Raw genomic sequence first — 19,070 nt, 5'->3', positions numbered from 1 at the left:
TACCATGCGAAGGCTTGCCGCTGTTCGGGTTTCATTTGACACCGATTGTACCTGTAAACCTGACAATGTAAATATATTACTCGTGAGAGAATTAGCTTTTCTTCTAATAAACGTTGAAAATGCCACAATTTACGACATTTCCTCACGGCCCAAAATTAATGTAATTTAATAACAAAGATGAATAAACCATGAAAGACCAGCCTCCTTACACTAAATAAAAAAATATATATCGCAATAACGGCTCGAGGCAATAATTCTGCATCAATTGTCATCCACAATACAGTTTCGTTTCTTTGCGTGAAGTTCGCAGCGTCATCACAACAAAGAATTCTCCCCCCCCCCTCCCACACACACACACACGCGCCCACGATAAGGGAAGTACGTTGTTTACTCGCTGCCTTAATAACTAAGTTACTTTTTCTGTATGGCCAGACATCAATTGCGGCAGTAATTAAAGAACTTATATTAATTAACTTTTTTAATTTGAGGAGGCAGGTGGTCGGGTCAAATTGAAGAATGGAGCCCTTCCTGCGAATACCCCATTGCCAAAAAGCGACCACTGGTAATTTTTGCAAAGTGATGAAAGCTGACCAATTTCCCCGGCGAAACCGTAACGCGGAAGAGCGCAACTTCCATACTCTTCCGAGACGTACAGAATGAGCGAGAGTCGTTACATGAACCATAGATCTACTTCGCTTGGTGATCCGTCATGGTGGTCTTGTGGTTAAGGTACTAGATTGCTAACTCGCAGGTTGCGGGATCGAATACCGGCCGCGTTGGCCGCATTTTCGATGGAGGCGAAAATGCTAGAGGCCCGTGTACTTAGATTTAGGTGCACGTTAAAGAAACCCAGGTGGTCAAAATTTCCGGTGCCCTCCACTACGGCGTCTCTCATAATCATATCGTAGTTTTGGGACGTTAAACTCCAACAATTACTATTACTTCGCTTGGCGAGCGTGCGCGCTGCGCTTGAGACTTGAGTACGCATGATGATGCATGTAGGTTAACGGATTCAGAATAACTAGCACCACTGCAATAGTTATTGCAAACAGTGGCGTCATTCTGGTCGTCTGCTAGTTGCGCTCATTGGCGTTTCGGTATAGTTTTTGCCGGTGAATTGGTGGAATTTCGTCACTTCGTAATAATTACCATAGGCCGCATTTTCTGAATCTCAAAGAGGTATAAGCTCTTCGCAGGAAGGGCTTCGATTCTGTCATTTGACCCGGCAGTGAAAATTATATATATATATGGCGCCCTAATGACGGCCCTAGCTCTTTATTTTGACGATGCTGCATGCCTCGTCAAAATGAATGCACGGAACAAGTCGGTAGCGCCCTTACTCTCCAAATGACGCTATAGGGGTGGCGGTGGTTGCTTTCATTATTTTGTGGTTTACGAGACAAATAGGACTGATCGTCTCCTCACAACTTTCTCGACCCGCCTGCTCGCACAAGCACTATATTCGTTCGGCGCGTCTTTGCATATCGGTAGCCTGACATAGCTTCACGTGACCGTCTACCTTACCTGCATCAGCCGGACATGGAACACGCCATGTCCGGGCGACATGGGAGGCTTCGTGTCCGGGACACCCCCGGTATGCCCTCTCGGGTTTTTCACACGCGCAGGCGTGGGTTGGCGACAGAAACGATGCCGTGGTAGCTTTTGGTGATCGCTACGTTTCAATTTTAGACATCGAAGGACCGAAAAATCCTTTTCTCGGTTTTATTAACTTCCCGATCTAACTAAATAGTTCGGGCGTGCTTATAACTCCGTTAAATCGAGTTTCAACTGCATATATACTGGGTTATCAAGTCGTTTCTCAACATATAGCGTCCCTGGTTATCTGGGTTTGCATCATCTGTTGCAACTGCGTCACAGCGTTTGCACGAACTGTAACTTTAATCGCGGCGGACACCAAATCAAAGTATTTTAAAAATGTAGCGCAATATATTTTGTAGTACAACCAACAGATAATTATTAGGAAAATTATAACTATTCTATGCTATAGAGATTAGTTATCGCTAAAGGAGGAGCGCACGTAGTAAACGAGCACTCGCATACGCCTTTCTATGCTTGTGTACTGCTTACCGCCAGCATCCGCCGCAGCATGTCACTGAAAGAAGGAGCAGGAGCGAGAGAGAGGAAATGCAGGGATGTTAACCAGTTCATAGAAGTACCGGTCAATTACACAGGTACACATATCAGCTTTGACGACCCAGTGTCGTTCTCCTGCCGAGTTCGAAGTCGCAGGCTTGATTCTCGGTGGTCAAAACTGCAATCGAAGGGGGGCGCTCAAGCTTTAGTCGCATGATTAAAAACGAAAACAACAACAACAAGAAACATTACACTGTATCACATCGTCTCTCGCAGCCGTTGTGCTTTTTCCGGGAGATAAACATAACAAATCAATCGCCATATTAGCCAATGACTAAGATATTTTATTTTATTAATTAAGGTGTAATGACAGCATAGTCACGAGACTCTATGCCCTTATTTATGGCGAATAATTAGTACTCATTTACTTAATACCAGTAGAAGATAGCTCCTAGGACGCAACGTTGCGAGAGGTAACACCTTGGCGCGCCTTGCGATGGTGTCGCACAGAACCGCCAACATAATACTGAGTATGCTTCTGCGGAGCGGCACTCGACAAGTCATGCAGTAGTCGTCCACCTATGGACACCCATCCACGTGAGAACGTCCGTGTTCCGAATGGGTCGCAGTGGAACAGACCGTGTCGGTGCTACGTGGACGTGCCGGTTGAAGGCGTTGCAACCGATGGCGAGCTAGTGGTCTCGAACGGAAGCCGTCGCCGCTGCCAAGCTTCCAGGCCTTGCATATACGCCTCGTCCATCTCTTCGACAGACACCACGACGGAGACCTCGAGGGCCGATAAGAGCTCGAGGTCTCGACGGAGACCCACGTTGGAGACATCGAGGCGACGCAGCACGCCGGTGCGGTAATCGACTTCGCAGGGTTCGCGGTGGTGGTGATCCAGGCCGAACAGTGCTTGTCGCGCACCGAGCAGTACCGGTGGATCACCAGCAACAACGCCCGTAGCAGCTAGTGCTCCGCAATACTGCCCCAAGGGGCATCGGTGTGCTGAACTGACCTGGCCTGGCGGGCGATGTGCGTCACTGGATGGAACGTCTCGCTGGAATTCGGTCACTGGAACGTGGACCTGTGGTGTCTTTTCTCGCTCCTGGCATTGCACCATGCACGACTCACGACCGTTTATGGAATGAGCCGGTCTAACCTCGGGGTGGCAGGCCACTCGATGGTGCAGTCCACCGACGACGGGCTCCTTATCAGAGGAGATATTAGGTTGGCTGGGCATTCCGATCACCCAGAACGGGGCGAGCGCTTGAACGATCAGCAGCAGAGTCGTCGAATGTGGATCAGCGTGCCGGAAGGTGTCGGTCGTGGCACTTTAGGGTCTACAAGAACTGCAGCTTCCGCCTACTGTACGGTGAAGGCGCGCTTGCAGCTTGAACCCACTCCGTTGTTCTCTGTTGTGGCAACGTGCACGTCACCTATGGGATGCTTCTTTCCTTGATATCCTGAGCGACAGAACGAGGGTTAGTTGATGACGATGATTCCTCTTTTTCGGTGGCAAGAACCCACTATGGACGATAGACCGCGAACAGGTGGTGATGTTATGGAAGAAATAAGAGTGATAATAACAAGTAAGGAATTCGAGATAAATTTGTAAATAAAGATGGAAAAAAGCTAATACTAAATCAAATACAATAGTGTGTATTAACAATTAATCAGTTATCCATAAACGCGTAGTAGTATAAATAACTCAAAAAGGAACCTAGACTGGAGGGATATGAAATGCAAAAATCTCAAGTTTCGCCTGAATGGCGAAGCAGTTGATGCGATGACAATACACTGGGATAATATACGAAGTAAGACTAGCAGCTTTAGGGAAGATGTGCTTTCGCTTTGTGCTCCCCAAGTGCGGGATCCTTTCGACAAGCCACCGATATTGAGCTGCAGCATGTCTCAAGCGGAGCTGGACGTTGTTCCTGCTTGCGGACACGCATGCGAGTGAGCTTTTTCTTCAGCACGACTAGCATTTCGCTGAAGCTCTTTCGCCGGTGTTGCGACTACATGCGATGCGCGTGGAACGAAGCCCGTGAAGCGCTGATGCGCTGGAGAAACGTGGGCGCGAACTCAGCGGCTTCATGGATGGATGGATGGATGCTATGAGCGTCCCCTCTATAACGGGGGGGGGGGGGTGACATTTGCGCCGCCAGGATTGTAAAAAAGAAGAAAAGAAAACTTTTTTTTGTTAAGTTGGCCTAATGTCTTGTCTACTGACCTTACCATAGAAAAAGCATACAATCCCAGCCCAGCTAGCTCTCTGCCCCTTACGGCAGAATGACCTTATTCTTCTCACTATTTATTTTTGTCCTTTCTCTCTACTTTTCTGCCACCAATACTCTAACCGTCTCTTACTTATTTCTATCGCGGACGTATTCAGCTTTCCATTGTTGTCCCTAAAACTCAAGGCTTCATGTAGGCTCGTGTCCAAACATACACCTGTGTCACAAACGAGCGCGTCAATAAAGCGCGCGCGCGGCCGCTTTCAAACTGCAGCGGGGTAGCACGGCGCCAGCCGCTCGCCCAGGCAGCGCAAACAACGAAACAAAAAGTATCAAAAGACGCCACGAGCGCGCCTCCTCGCCCCAACCGACAGTCTCGGAGCAAACGCTTGGCAAAGCCTGGAAATTTCTAGAAGAAAAGCATGACGTGACGCCGAGTGACGCCGCCGCGAGTAGAACCGGCGAGAAAAATCTCGCTCTTTCCCTAGCTTTGGCTGTGCTGCACGTCGGAGAACACTACCGACGCTTCTGGAACCCGGGGGAGAGGAAAAAATTGGGGGACCCTTAAGCTTCGCCTTTAAGAGTTGAACGCGATAGCGAAATCCGGCCCCTAGTGCGCACTTCAACCACTAAGTGCATACTTATTAATGTGTATTGTTACACACACACACGCACGCACGCGCGCGAATTTTACAGGCTTTCGATCTAAAGCAAGAGTCGCATGGCCTCCAAGATATACGCCGCGTGCCGGCCCTCTCGGATGCCATGAAAAGTCGAGACATATTTCTCACAATGCCTCACAGATGGCAGCACATTATCTAGCGTTTGCTGCGTTGGCTTTATATGTTTTCCTCTAGATGGACATAGTTGTCCATTTTTAGAGCTGTTTGAAAGTTCGTGTGTGTATTGTGTATTTAGCGGCGATGGCTGCACTATCCCGGCGTTTTTCGACGTAGTTTGATGGCCTCGCGAATGCGCCTACCGTATGGGCTCGTTTTCGTCGTGACACCTGCCGAACAAAATGCGTCGAGACTCCTTTCACTACATGACATTTATGTAGTGTTTTTGTCCGATGCAGCTGCAAGCAACATCGTGGCTTTGTGGTAAGACACCTGCTTGCCACGCGAACGGCCCGGGTTCGATCCTCATTGGGACCGAAGATTTTATCGTTTATTTTATTTGTTACTTTCTCGATTTTTCGCTCACGGATGATTTTTCGCTCACAACCAACGGTGCCGACGCCGACAGCGGAATTTCTGCGACACGAGCTCTCTAACGCTACCGCGTTAAAAAAGCGTGCGCCGACGACGGAGTGGGTGAGTAGGTCCGGAGATGGTGAAGTTATGTTGAGTGTGGCTCCGTAAGCCAAAGAAGACATGTTTATGATGTTGTGCGGTCAGCGATCGTCGATTGGGAAGAATCGGATGACGACGCCGTGTGAGCAGCGACAAGTTACGTGAGTGTTTCCTGGAAGAGAAACATTCGGAATCGACGGGAGGAACATAACGACCATCAGCGCTGGAGTTAGCGTGTGTTTCCTGGAAGAGAAGCATTCAAGTACCGTCCAAGAATTGTAGACTGGATACGCTGTTGAATATTTAACTGTTATTGAATAGTTGTAATGAGATTGCGTTTGTAGCGCGTGATCTGTTTGTTTATTTCCCGCTGTGTTAACACCATCTGAGTTATATTGTGAAGTTGTAACTGGTACTAGCCGAGTGTGCATGCGTTTGTGATGTTTGTACTGACTTAACTGAGAATATATTTCGTTTGTGTTATCGACTCTTCGGCTCTGACTCGGTCTTTGGACCACAACCGGCGTTCGCTGGCGCACTAAAAGGACCACCTCAAAATTGTCCGCGCTTTCGTGGTGCGTTTCGGGGAGCCGATACGTCGGCTCTTGCAATCAGCCCGGCGATTGCCATCCCCATTAACGGGATCAGTGACAACCTGGGTAGATATCTACACATTCAATCAGAACATGCTGCGTCGTTTCCTTAGCTACCCCACAGCATGTACATTGTTCTTCTTCTTTACTGAATCTCGCTTTATAACTACGCGTTCTAAGGCAACCCGACTTCGCCTCAAACAGTAAAGCGCTTCCCCTTGAATTATCATAAAACATTTCCCTCTTTATTTTGTTTCTGCCTTTTTCGGTAGTTACTCAGAGTCGGTTTCTTTTTTTCTTTTGTAGCGTTAGCTACACTTGCCTAGCCGGAGCCGATTTCGCGTGGAGCGTCATGAGCCGTGCTGCGCATGCGCGAGGATCAGTGATGTCACACAGCTGGGTCACCGGAGCTGGCATCTGACGCGCTCTCCGACACCGCCGCGCACGGCTCGCCGCTGCTGGTCCACGCGTTCGGGAGGAGTGGCGTCGTAGGCGCGGCAGACACGCTGGCGCCGGCGCGCGCGGCTCGCCGCTGCTGGTCTGCGCCGCATTCGAGAGGAGTGACGCACAGTGGCGCCGGCGCGCGCGCACCTATTCGCCTTCGCTATGCAGTCGCCGTTTGACACTGCGCTGGGGCCGCTTGATAGCGCCTCTGACTGGCGTTTGCAGGTGGGTAACGCCATGGAGAAGAAGAGCGCAAATGCTGCTCGACGGCGCAGAAGAGCCGAGAAGCTTATCTCATTGGATCCCGAAGTAGTTGCCTGGCAATTAGCGGTTCAGCCTACGAAGAATGAACAGAAGAAGGCTAATAATCCTAGACAATCTGGAAAGCTAAGAATAATCAGCTGAACCTTTGCTAACGCTACGTATATCCTGGCATAGCCGAGCTAAGCCACTGCAAATTTTTTTTTCATTGCTGCTATCCAAGAAATCCTGTCCGCCTCTCTGACTTTTTGCCTAACGCTCTTTGTTGCCATATTGCGTACACTGCCAGCCGTATACTTGCTTGTGAGTGTCCTAGTTCTTTTTCTCCACTGTGAGTCAATGCTCTTCCTATAAAAATACTGGAACACCTTCTCTGCCCATGTACTCTCTTTCATATTCCTTGCCTCTCTTCGAACCTCCTTTTGCTCTGAGCTTCCCTCACCTCAATACTTGTTCATCCCATATCGCCCTTTACAGCCTCATTTGTCGTCTTCCCGTGAGTGCCCAACGCGGGGCGTCCCTCAGTCCTTTGATTCATATCCATTCCCGATTGCACCTCTCACTTCATACACACCACTGAGTTCGCAAATGTAAGCCCCGGAGCCATTACGCCTTTCTACAGACCTCGAAGCACCTCGTACCAATTGTATCCCCATAACGCTCTGTGCTTCAGCATTGCTCTTTCCCTTTGATGACTTTTTCCTGTACCTCCATGTATCTATCACCCTCATCTATCCATACTCCGAGGTACTTGTTTTCGCTTACCCTCGCTATTTCTCGGTCCTTTATTGACACCGCCTTATCACTGACATCATTAAATACAATCAATTCGCATTTTGTTACACTAAATCCTAGTGCTAGAGCTTCACCTTCCCTTCCGCATATATCCGACAGCCGCTGTATCATCTCGGATGTCTGCAAATAACACAATATCGCCAGCATAAAATAAACCTGGAAGCTGCTACTTAATCATCACGCCAGCCTGCTTGCGCGGCAGATTGAAACCAATGTTCCACTTTCTAGCGCTTTTGGGTGCGAAGCACCTTATGCGCTCGGGCTCTCGAAGTTTCCTGTCGTCGTGGCCCGTCGCGGTAAAGTAAGTGGCAAAAAAGACTGCGCGTTCGCTCAGGAAAAGCTCGCGAGAACGCTCGCTCGCCCGCGAGAGACAACGCCACGTGCGCTTCTCCGAGTGGCAAACAAGACTCAGGAAAAGCTCTGTTTCTGCGATAGACGCTGTCTGCGATAGGCGCTGGACTAGGCGCTGTAGCAATGAGAGGACGCTGTCCTCTCACTGCTAATAACGTGTCCCTATGGGAACACCGGTGCTTCGCACTTCTCCAGGTTTCACGTTAGGGAAGCTGTCTTGTATGTATAGTATAGCAAGGGGTGGGAAAGGGAAGTGAGGGTGAGGAGGAGGGAAAAGAGGAGAGCAAAGCCACCAGCTTGGCACTCTCGCTGTCGGCGTGCTCGGGAACAACAGCGCCGCGTGTCGCAATTTTTCCATCCTCACCATGTACAGAATGAATAACAGCGGGGACAAAGGGCATCCCTTCCTCAGCCACTTGCTAATATCAGTGTTCTCTTTGCTACTTATTCCTTTCCATTCTACACAAACTCTATTTTCTCGGTATATCTCCCTCAAAAGGTGTGTACAGTCGCCGCCTATGCCCACTTCTTTCAATACATCGCACAAAATTTCCTGATTAACGTTGTCATACGCCCCAGTGATGTCTAGAAAAGTCACATACAAGGGCCTGTTTTCTATTTTAGACATTTCTATACACTGAGTAAGAACAAATATGTTATCGTCTAACCGCCTGTCGATTCGAAATCCATTCTGAAGTTCTCCCAGAATATCGTTATGTTTTGCCCACGTTTCTATTTTTAATTTTACTGCCTGCATCGCCAACCTGTATAGTACAGATGTAATGGTTAGCGGTCTATACGAGCGAATGTTATCCTTTTCTCCCTTGCCTTTAGAGATTAAGTTCTTTCTACTTTTTCTCCAACTGTCCGGTATTTACCTGTCCTGTAAGCATTTTTTTACGGCTTTCAACAGTGCTTCTTTAGTGTTAATTCCTAGTTCGTTAATGAGGCTAACGGGAACCCCATCTAAACCCGGGGCAGTGCGCTCTGGAATTTTTCCTTCGGCCTTTTTCCAGTTGAAATTCTCAAGTACTACCACTTCCTCCGTTGCTCTCTCCGTCATACCTTCACTCACCGGGGAAACCTCCTGTACGATCTTTTTAAACAAATCGGCTGTTACTTTTCGGATGTAACCTATAGCGCTTTGTACCCTTACAATTGATTTCCTCCTTCATCTACAATATGCTGTTGCATTGTGGCAGACTTCCTACCTAGCGCTCTTATCATGGCTCCAAAATACCCTAGGGGCCGCCTTCTTTTTTTCGTAAATTTCTGTTACCCAGGATTCCCTTTCACCTTTAATTTTTGCTTCGACCAACATCTGTATATTGGATTTTTTCTCTAAATATATTTCCCATATTTTGTTGACTTCGTCCTGCGGCCGCTTCTCCCTTTTTGCCTGTCTATGATCCCGTGATGCTTCACGTCGCTTCTCAATCGCTTCCCGGATTTCCTTATTCCACCAACTTTTTGGCTTTCTCTTTCCTATCCAGCAAATAGTTTTCTTCTTCTCTTTCCTTATTCCTTTCGTCATTACATGTAACAGCTCACTATACCCACAGTTCTTGCTTGGTGTTATGCCTACCTCTTCCTCGACTCTTGCGGCTATATTTGTTATTTGTTTGTCATTTAAATACGAGCTGCGAAGCTTTGATTCTGTGCTCTCATTTCCAGCTTTATATCCCATTTGTAATGTTATGCGTTTATGATCACTACCCAAGCTGTTAATCCTTTCCTCGTCTATTCTAATTTCTCTCAGTTTGTCATAACTTCCTTCTGTCATGAGACAATAATCAACGTTCGATTGCCTGTTTCTGACTTCCCACGTGATCTGAACACTTAGGCCCCGTGTTAACTATCTCAAGACTATGTTGCTCGCAGACATATATAGCAATAACTTCCCATTGGTGTCTGAATATCCGTCGGCGTGAACATTCGCCATCTCGTGGGCAACTTTGTAAACAATTTTCTGCGGCGCTGACGCAGCTCAGAGAAGCGGGCATGACCTTGGCTGAGCTTGAAGGTCAGATTCATTAAATCAGGTGTTTTCTGAGTTTGTACATGGAGTAGTAGAGATATTGCTCTAAAATTTTCATCCGCCCTTCTGTAGCATAAAGCTACAAGGAAATGCAAGCATTCGAACAAGGTTCAGAAACAAGCTACATATAGTCAGTTATCTCTTCATTGTAACAGTTGCGGTTGCCATCCATCTTTTAAAGATACCACTTTCTTATCAAAATACCATGACGAGCGCGCGCGTCTCATTTCAGAAGCTTATCACATCCACAATAGCGGCGAGGCATGTGTAAGCATCCCCTCGATTTCCCTCCTTGCGAAGGAGATAGAATTCATGTCCCATTGATCGCCTTACTGCCTCTGCGCAGGCCGAGTCTTCAATTTTCTGTAGTTTCATTGCGATAGTGGTGAAGTATATTTATGCTGACTGAAGGAATAAAACACATTTGGTTGTTAGCGCCGTGGTCTCTTGTCCTTTCTTGTCCCGTCTTTTTAGCGCTGTTTTTCACTCGTAATCATGAACCAGCCAGCCCAAATGCGTACCCTACTACAATGAATACTTACTCTACGAAATGTCTATTTTGCGTTTAAAATATTTTCAGACCACTGAAGTCTCTAAATTTTACGAGAAAAAAGGACGAATTTGCGAAAATCATCGTTTTGGTCCACATTGAGACGCAGTTTACCCCCCGTGGTGCTCCAACTAAAAATCAGCGTTATACCTCAATAGAAAGCAAATGAATAGCTCTTCTTATATAGCAAGTTTTATCATTCGATTTTTTGCTTTAAGGAAGAAAATAATTTTTGAAATTTCCCATTGACGCAATGGGGAATTTCAAGACAATGAGGAAGCTGCCGTATGACCAAATGGGAAGATAGCTGTAAAGGGGGAACTTCAAAAATTATTTTCTTCCTTAAAACAAAAAAATGTAATAATGAAACTTGCCATATAAGGAGAACTATTTATTTGCTTTCGATTGAGGTATAAATCTGATTTTTAGTTGGAGCACCACGTGGTGTAAATTGCGTCTCAGTGTGGACCAAAAGGATGATTTTCTCACACTCAACATTTTTTATCGTAAAATTTAGAAACTTTCGTGGTCTAGCTGTAAATATTTTTGCCGCAAAATATACCTTCTGTAGAGCAAGTATTCATTACTCAGATAATAATACATAGCGTAAAATTGCAAGGGAAAAATGCAAACATAGAACATTTTGGAAAAATTTCTGGAGGCGTATATGGCAGAAAAACAACAGTAATATTACCGAGCTTCGAGCACCTTACACAAACGCCTTTGCTTAATATGTAAACCAAGTTTGACATTGGAACGAGAAACGAAATTCTCAGAATAAATTTTCTGACAAACAAGACTCGGATGACATTCTGCGAAATTGGGAAGGCTCCCACGTGACCAAAAATTTTTTAACTCCGAAATATGCTATCAATTTACTGTTTTCAATGCAATAAATCAGCACAATATTTTTTCGAATAGATTTGAGCTGGTTGTCAAAATCGCTGTTACGTTTGGCGTGGAATGAGCCATGTGCGAGTGAAAGCGTGCGATCGCGGCTCAAGAGGAGAGCAAAGACGCTCAAGCGTCTCCGTCGCAAGAAAGGACAATGGGGGCTCCAGGAGGGGCGACTACGTATAGCTCCGGCAACAACTGCGTACTTTGATCGGCAGGGCGCGGTCGCGTGCGCCCTATCTTGAAAGGGATCAGCATACGTCTCATAACCTTGTGCGTGCTGTGTTCTCATCGCTCAGTTTGCGTCGAAGCGATAGATAGCACGAAGGTCGCTTCGCTCGCTGCAGCGGCAGCGTTTCCTTACTCTATATATAGCGCTTTGTTGAGTTGCGGCCGAAGGGATGCTGAAGGAGGGAGGTGCTAGCCTTGCTTCGTATAGCATTGGTTTTTGCCTATCGCAGTCATTGCTTCACCTTGCGGTGAAGCTGTGACTTTTATAATTACATGCTGCACTTCCAGCAAACAAGAGACAACCGATTTCTAGGAAAGATTGTACATAAACACGGTGAATCGCAATGGGTTCGCATGCCAGAACGCCGATGGGTGATTCTGCGTTGTATCTCTATGTATCGCGTCCCGTTCGTTGCAGTCTGTATATGTGAGAACGGCAGTTAAGTTTTCCCTTATATATGATACCCGACTAATTCTGCGGAATCAGTCTCCGACCATGTTTTAGAGATATCTAAACAAGAAGACAACAGGGAAGACAAGGGCGGGACCGTTGTTCACGCTTCGCGAAAGAAACCCGCCGTGGTAGCGTAGCAGGTAAGGTGTCGCGCTGCTAAATTCGAGGACGCGGGTTCACTTACCGACCACGACAGCGGCATTTCGATGGGGGTAAATTGAACAAGTATAGTGTAATTGGGTTTAGGTACAGGTGAAGGAAGCCTAGGGAATGAAAGTCAATCCAGAGTCCCCCCACTACGGCGTGCCTCATAATAATAGCGTGGTTTTGGCACGTAAAACTGCAGAAGTTATTATTATTATTACATTTTGGGAAGGATGAAGGTTTTTCAAGCCACATCTCAATGGTATAAAAGGCAATATTGCAAAGAGCGGCAAAATGAATTGATGTCACTTGCTGTCGCAAAGAACGCTATGTCGACTGCGTAAGCATGCACATGGTCATCCTGACATACGGAATTGCACTCAGTAGCAGGTTAAATAATGCAGGAAACAAGACAACTCTCTTTAGCATATCCCTCTTGTCTGTACTTAGTCGATAAAAAGCCGCCTTGGAAACAATGAAATTCTCTATGCACAGTTAGCCCGGCTTAACAACACCCCCCCCCCCCCCAAACCGCCCACCTTGGGCAAACGGGAACACTGCGCCTCTGCTAGCAACGAAAACAACGTCACAAGCAAGGCGATGCATCTGAAGGAAAACACGGGGAAGTGAAGCCGGAGTCATCACAGCGTAACTTACCCAAGCCTGCTTGGTAGCTGAGCTCGAAGTCCTTTTTATATGGAATTACAACTCACTCTGTGCGGCATTCAGTTGGGACTGGAAACTTGTGAAACGAGTACACGCCGTGCATGCGCAACTACAGTGAAATGTCGCACGTTGCGTCCGTAAGCAGTTTTCGATTCCATTGGCTGTAAACAGTCAACCATACGGCCCATTGCCGCCCGGAAGAATGATTGCATTTATTGTTTAGTACTTTGTGTGCGTTTCAGACATAAATATCAGCATACCGACGAGCTGAATATTACAGACCAGTTCTGCGGAATCCCGCAAGGTGACTGAAGGGTTAGAAAGGAAAAATCGACAACCACCGAGTGGTTTTTGCTTCAAACCACCCGTTTGTAGCACGAAGCTACAAGACAATACGGATTTCTCAGTAAGAAAGCTTCTTAGCTGACGAAAAATTCATCCTGGTCCGGGGATTTTAACCCGGAACGAACGCCTTTCTGGGGAGGTTGCTTTACTAATTGAGCTAACCAGGATTTTATTTTCTTTATTTGAGCCTACCAGGATGCTAGCAGTTGGCAGCGCGACGGCGAATAATTCGACAACTCGAAGCACATAGGCACCGTATGGATTTCCTTGTAGCTTTGAGCTATATACAAGCGGATAGTTGTCAATTTACCCGCGAGCTTCGAAGCAGAAACAAAGAGCACCATCCGGGTTTCCCGCAGCGCCCTCACGCCGGAGAGACACCTGTTGGCAAAAGACGAAACCTCAAGCGCCCTGCCGATGAGGCGAAATGACTCCGGCCTATATACTATAGCGAGCAAAAACAATGCCTATATATCGAGAACAAGGGTACAACGGAGCTTTTCAGCCAATGTATTGTTCCAGTCTTCGACATCTGATATGTAGCTTTTAGCAGCACAAACGTAACAAGTCACCAAGAAGACACAGCTTTTTTTTCTGCAGGACTTGAGTATGGCCTCCATTAATGAGCGATATGTTAATTTAAAAACGAATGTATTTCGCTAATGTCTTCAGTTAACTCATTAAGCTAGTTCCTAAATTTATTAATGAGTAAGTTTCTTTTTTTCGCAAGTTTCACCAACAGTGGGAACCTTTCACTTTATTGTCAGCAGCAGTCAGTCACAGCAGTTTCTTTTTATTCTGCATGAGAGTAAATAATCTAAAACAAAAACAAGCATGCTGAAATTGTCACTGAATATTGATGTTCATTTGCTGAACTCACAGGTGTCACATACAGAGCGGCGGGTTTTGAGACACAAGGCGGGACGTTGAGATCTTTAAGTGTTTACGTTTGCTTGCCTTCAGTCACACCATTATTCACTGATCCTCACGAACCAACTCTTGTTATGACGCTGTATAAATAAATACAATGATACGAGTGACAACACTGAGAAGCTCGCAGATGACAGTGGTGTTTTTACTTTTATCCATTGAACTTTTCAAGACCAGGAAGAGCTCGTACGCAACCCACACAGATCATCACCCGCTTCACTCGCCGCATTCCAGATTCACAAAAAGCCGTGAACCACAACAGCAGAGACAAATTAGGCGCGCATGTACACGCTGATAAAAGAATAAAGACAAAAACTGTGTAAAACCTGTCACGATAAAAGATAAGTGCGAGGATTATTTTAAACGACGCACGTAACATCCGACATAGACTGAAAAGCATGAAATGCTTAGTTCATAGGTATAGCAGCACAAACGTAACAAGTCACCAAGAAGACACAGCTCTCTCTCCTGTGTCTTCTTGGTGTCTTGTTACGTTTGTACTGTTATACCTATGAGCTATGCATCACCAACTAGCCTGCCAGCAAATGTTAATGGAATGCTTATTGCGCAGCTGGCTGGATATTCCGTAAAGATATATGCCCACTGGTTGTTCTTGTCTTGGCTGTTTTGTTCGCATGTCAATGCGCAAGATCGAAACGAAGGAAGCAGTTGTCCGTAAGTGATGAATTGAACAGATGCACAGCCTAGCGCGGTGCGATGACAAAATGCATACGTACAATCTCAAATGAGGTGCCAGTGTGAAGTGCTATATAACCAGGAAACTAAACTTTTTAGAGCGAAAGCGCTGCTACTCCATGTCTCTCAAGGTCATTCACCGCGTCACAACGACCTTGAGCCGCCGGAGCGTAAACGTGACAGGCTTAACGTCACGCCACGTGATCCGCTGCGGAGAGGCGTAGCAGCTGCGCTCGCTCGGAGCCTCGCCGCTGCTGCACCACGTGACCACGCGAAGGTCTAAATGGTCCCTAAACCACCCAGAGGTCGAAATTTAGTTGTGGCGCTGCAGTAGTGCACGGCTCTACAGCGAACGCTAGCGGAGTTACACGCGTCTGATAATCGAAACTTGCTCGTTTCTTGCTTGTTTCTTCGATAATGCGAAACTTGCTCGTTTCGCTCTTTCCTTCACTACGCTACGTTCGTTGGCTCCTCGCTCCATCTTACCGAGTGCTCCTCCTCTCCGTGCGAGGAGAAAGAGCAGGGAAGCCGCGGACCTTTCGCACGTCATAACTATATAGTTTACAAGATTGAAACCTCAGCTTTTTTTTTTTCGCGCGATTTCCTGGCAATGGCTAGCACTTTGCCCGGGACATGATTAAGAGTGTAGTACTGCAGCGCACGGCTCTTGTCGAGTGTACTTATCACACCTTGTGTCACCGCTGTCGGGAGTGTGCACATCACAGAGTAGAGCGGCCAGCCGCACCGCGAGCAGAACACGGACACTGCAGCAACTCGCGCGATCAGGAAAGCATGGGATAGCTCTTTCAGGAATATACAAGTGCGAATGCAGTGAAGGTGCGTGTGCTGGGAGAACGAGGAATTCTGCTATTTCCTCGGTGCTCTGCGAGGAGGGTTGGAGTTCCTTCAGGCTTCTCCAGTCCATACGTGTCCAATCAGGTTGCAAGTTACGCGCACACACTCTAGACACACACACACACGCGAAAAAAACAACCCTGTCAGAAAATTATTGCTTCTGCTGACAAAACGTGCAGGTGAAGCCTGTTATACAGGATACAAAGCTGCTTTCTCCAGCGTGGCACCGTGGATTCAGCACTCACTTTCCATGGCATCAGCCACGGTACGCACTTCACAATACCACGATTCGTGCTGGGTGAGTAATTAAGTGTTCTTACGTGCGTCTGCGTTCTGTGTCTCCCTATCTTGCCTCTCGCCGAATTTGCAGCTTGATACTGCATGCGATGGATACCATCAAACTGGGAAGGAAAATACTCTTTCTGTTTAGGAAAGTCTGCACAGGGCAGGACATTACGTGGCTGCTGCGTGAAACGACGATGAGCACATTCTGAGACGTACCCTGGAGCACATGCGACTGGGAACTAAAGCTGGACTCTTTGGTTACGCATGGAAGCATTCACGAACGGCTGTTATTCGTGTGCTCTGAATCGAGCTGTGGACGGACGACTGTATGTCACGAAAAAACAAAAAAGTTATTTTTGCAAACCATGGCGAATTCTTCTAAGTGTTAAAGAGCACTTATTGGTTTGACTTATTTTTCTGCTTGAGCGGCCCAGCGTCATTTCCTTCAGTGTTCAAGCAACACATGTCGGCTACCTTGAAATCGTAAGCTTTATCAAAATCGCGTAAAGCCAAGCTGCATAAGTATGTCCGAACCGGTAAACGCAATGTATTTTACTGGATCTGGTCTCACCATTTTAGTTTGCTTTGGGCCGTATAAAAATGGAAACTACCTACCTGCCGTTTATCGACAAAAACATTGCCGATTGAGAAGACATCACATACAGAGTGAGGGACAAGCCTAGCAGGCACGGGGACCAAATTTCGTATTTTTGGTGTGTCATTTAAAGGGTACGCAGCGCGAATCTCAGAAGACGCAACTATATACGTCAGAGGCATTACAAATGTGACATTGATGGCAATAAGAAGCCCCCAAACATGTCTTTGGAATGTCAGTCCACTCGATGAAATAGGATCACATGCCCCAACACACAAGCGAAATGGAGCTTCATGGTGCGTCAGGGTACTGCTACGTAGCTGTGCCTGGTGCGTCCAAATACAACTACGCCACTAACCAAGGTCCGATATGCCAGAAAGCTTCACAAGGTAATGTTAAAATGCAAGTCACTGTTTCTTCTCGTTGCGAAGCTCGGCGTCGGCTTTGGATGAGCCTAGCGCTATGGATGCACTGTTGTTGATATTGGTAGCCACGGCCGGTCGAAGCTGGGAGTCGGCCCCGAGGAGCGCCTGTGCGCCTCTCTGCTGGTAGAAGTCCAGAGCTCGCTGGAGGCTCTCCATGTTGCCGCTGACTGCAGCGCCGCCGACCGAAGACACCGGGAAACCGCCGCCGCCTCTGCCCATGGCCGCGGCAGCCGCTGCAGCTGCAGCGGCTGCGTTGAAGTAACCACCGTACGGGTAAGGCCAGAAAGCTGCTGGAAATCCAGAACTGAGGCCAGCCGCACTGGCGGGCCATAGGCCAGCAGCGGAGACGGCGCCGTGCATTCCAGGGAGCAGCTCGATGTTGACCATAGCTTGCCTCTTCCATTTTGTCCTGCGTTCGAGTTGCACATGTAGAGACACAAAAGGAGGGGAATTTTTTCGAGGGGATCGTTTCTTCGTTAGACGCAACCAAAGGAATCCAACAGGCAATTGAGACGAGGAAAACATATATAGGGGACTTTATTTGTTAATTTTTATTGTTGTGTAATAATTATGACGTACATTGAAATGAATTAATCTGGAGGAAAAAGCACCCTTTCCGTCGGTGGGGTCCGAACCCGCAACCTTCGAATACGACGCTGCAGGAAGAAGACCTCGCTGCGTGCATTTTCAGCACCTACAAGGCATACCAAATTTTTTGTACTATAGACTCACAAATATTACCATCAGTGTGCCGCAGCTAGGGGTGATTCTGCTGGGGTTAACGAATCCCAAATTCTGCTGTGCCACCCCGGTAGCCAAAAATCACTGCGCACTGTGCATCACGAGGCGCATTTTGTCGGGCTTACGAGCATCAAAACAGACACGGTACCTAAAAACAGTAGCGACAAAGCATAAGGGACCTTCCCCGCCAAACGTGCCAGCCATTTCGGCGACCACCTCAAACGTACTAGAAAAAAATTGTGCTCATTTAGTGCATTGAAAACAGTGAATTGCTAGAATATTTTAGAGAGAAAAAAATTTTTTGGTCACATGAGAGCCTTCCGAATTTCGCACCATGTCGTCTGAGTGTGGTTTGTTAGAACAATTATTCAAAGAGTATCGTTTCTTATTTTAATGCCAAATTTGGTTTAGATATTAAGCAAAGGCGTTTGTGTAAGTTGTTCAAAGCTCAATAATATTACTGTAATTTTTCTGCCATATACGCCTTCAGAAATTTCGTCAAAACGTTCTATGTTTGCATTTTGTTCCATACAATATTGTGCTATGCATGAATATCTGAGTAATGAATACTTACTCGACAGAAGGTATATTTTGCGCTAAAAATATTTACGGACCACTGATATTTCTAAATTTTACAAGAAAAAATCACGAATTCGAGAAAATGATCATTTTGGTCCACACTGAGACGCAACTTACACCACGTCGTGCTCCAATTAAAAATTAGCTTTATACCTAAATCGAAAGCAATAGTTCTGATTATATGGCAAGTTTTATCGTTACAATTTTTGTTTTAAGGAAGAAAATAATTTTTGAAGTTCCCCATTGATGGCAACGGGAAACTTCAACGAGGAAGCTGCCGTATGGCCAAATCGGAAGATAGCCATCAATCGGGAACTTCAAAAATTATTTTCTTCCTTAAAACAAAAATTGTAACGATAAAACTTGCCATATAATCAGAACTATTGCTTTCGATTTAGGTATAAAGCTAATTTTTAATTGGAGCACGACGTGGTGTAAGTTGCGTCTCAGTGTGGACCAAAATGATCATTTTCTCGAATTCGTGATTTTTTCTTGTAAAATTTAGAAATATCAGTGGTCCGTAAATATTTTTAGCGCAAAATATACCTTCTGTCGAGTAAGTATTCATTACT

At 46.5% G+C, this 19,070-nt stretch overlaps 1 protein-coding gene across 1 annotated transcript in view; it reads right to left on the bottom strand.

The window, feature by feature from the left end:
* Positions 1-16,696: 16,696 nt before the first annotated feature.
* The window catches only part of LOC125756948 (barH-like 2 homeobox protein), a 119,563-nt gene continuing 117,189 nt past the window's right edge, over positions 16,697-19,070 (bottom strand). The window contains exon 4 of the mRNA XM_049412016.1: positions 16,697-17,587. Within this exon, the coding sequence (XP_049267973.1) occupies positions 17,161-17,587 (427 nt within the window). The 3' untranslated portion in view covers positions 16,697-17,160. The remainder of the gene's footprint in view (positions 17,588-19,070) is intronic.

The sequence above is a fragment of the Rhipicephalus sanguineus genome, chromosome 1, assembly GCF_013339695.2.
Source record: "Rhipicephalus sanguineus isolate Rsan-2018 chromosome 1, BIME_Rsan_1.4, whole genome shotgun sequence".
Taxonomy (NCBI): Eukaryota; Metazoa; Arthropoda; class Arachnida; order Ixodida; family Ixodidae; genus Rhipicephalus; species Rhipicephalus sanguineus.
The sequence above is the reverse complement of the archived record's forward strand: the minus strand, read 5'-3'. Positions and strand labels throughout refer to the sequence as shown.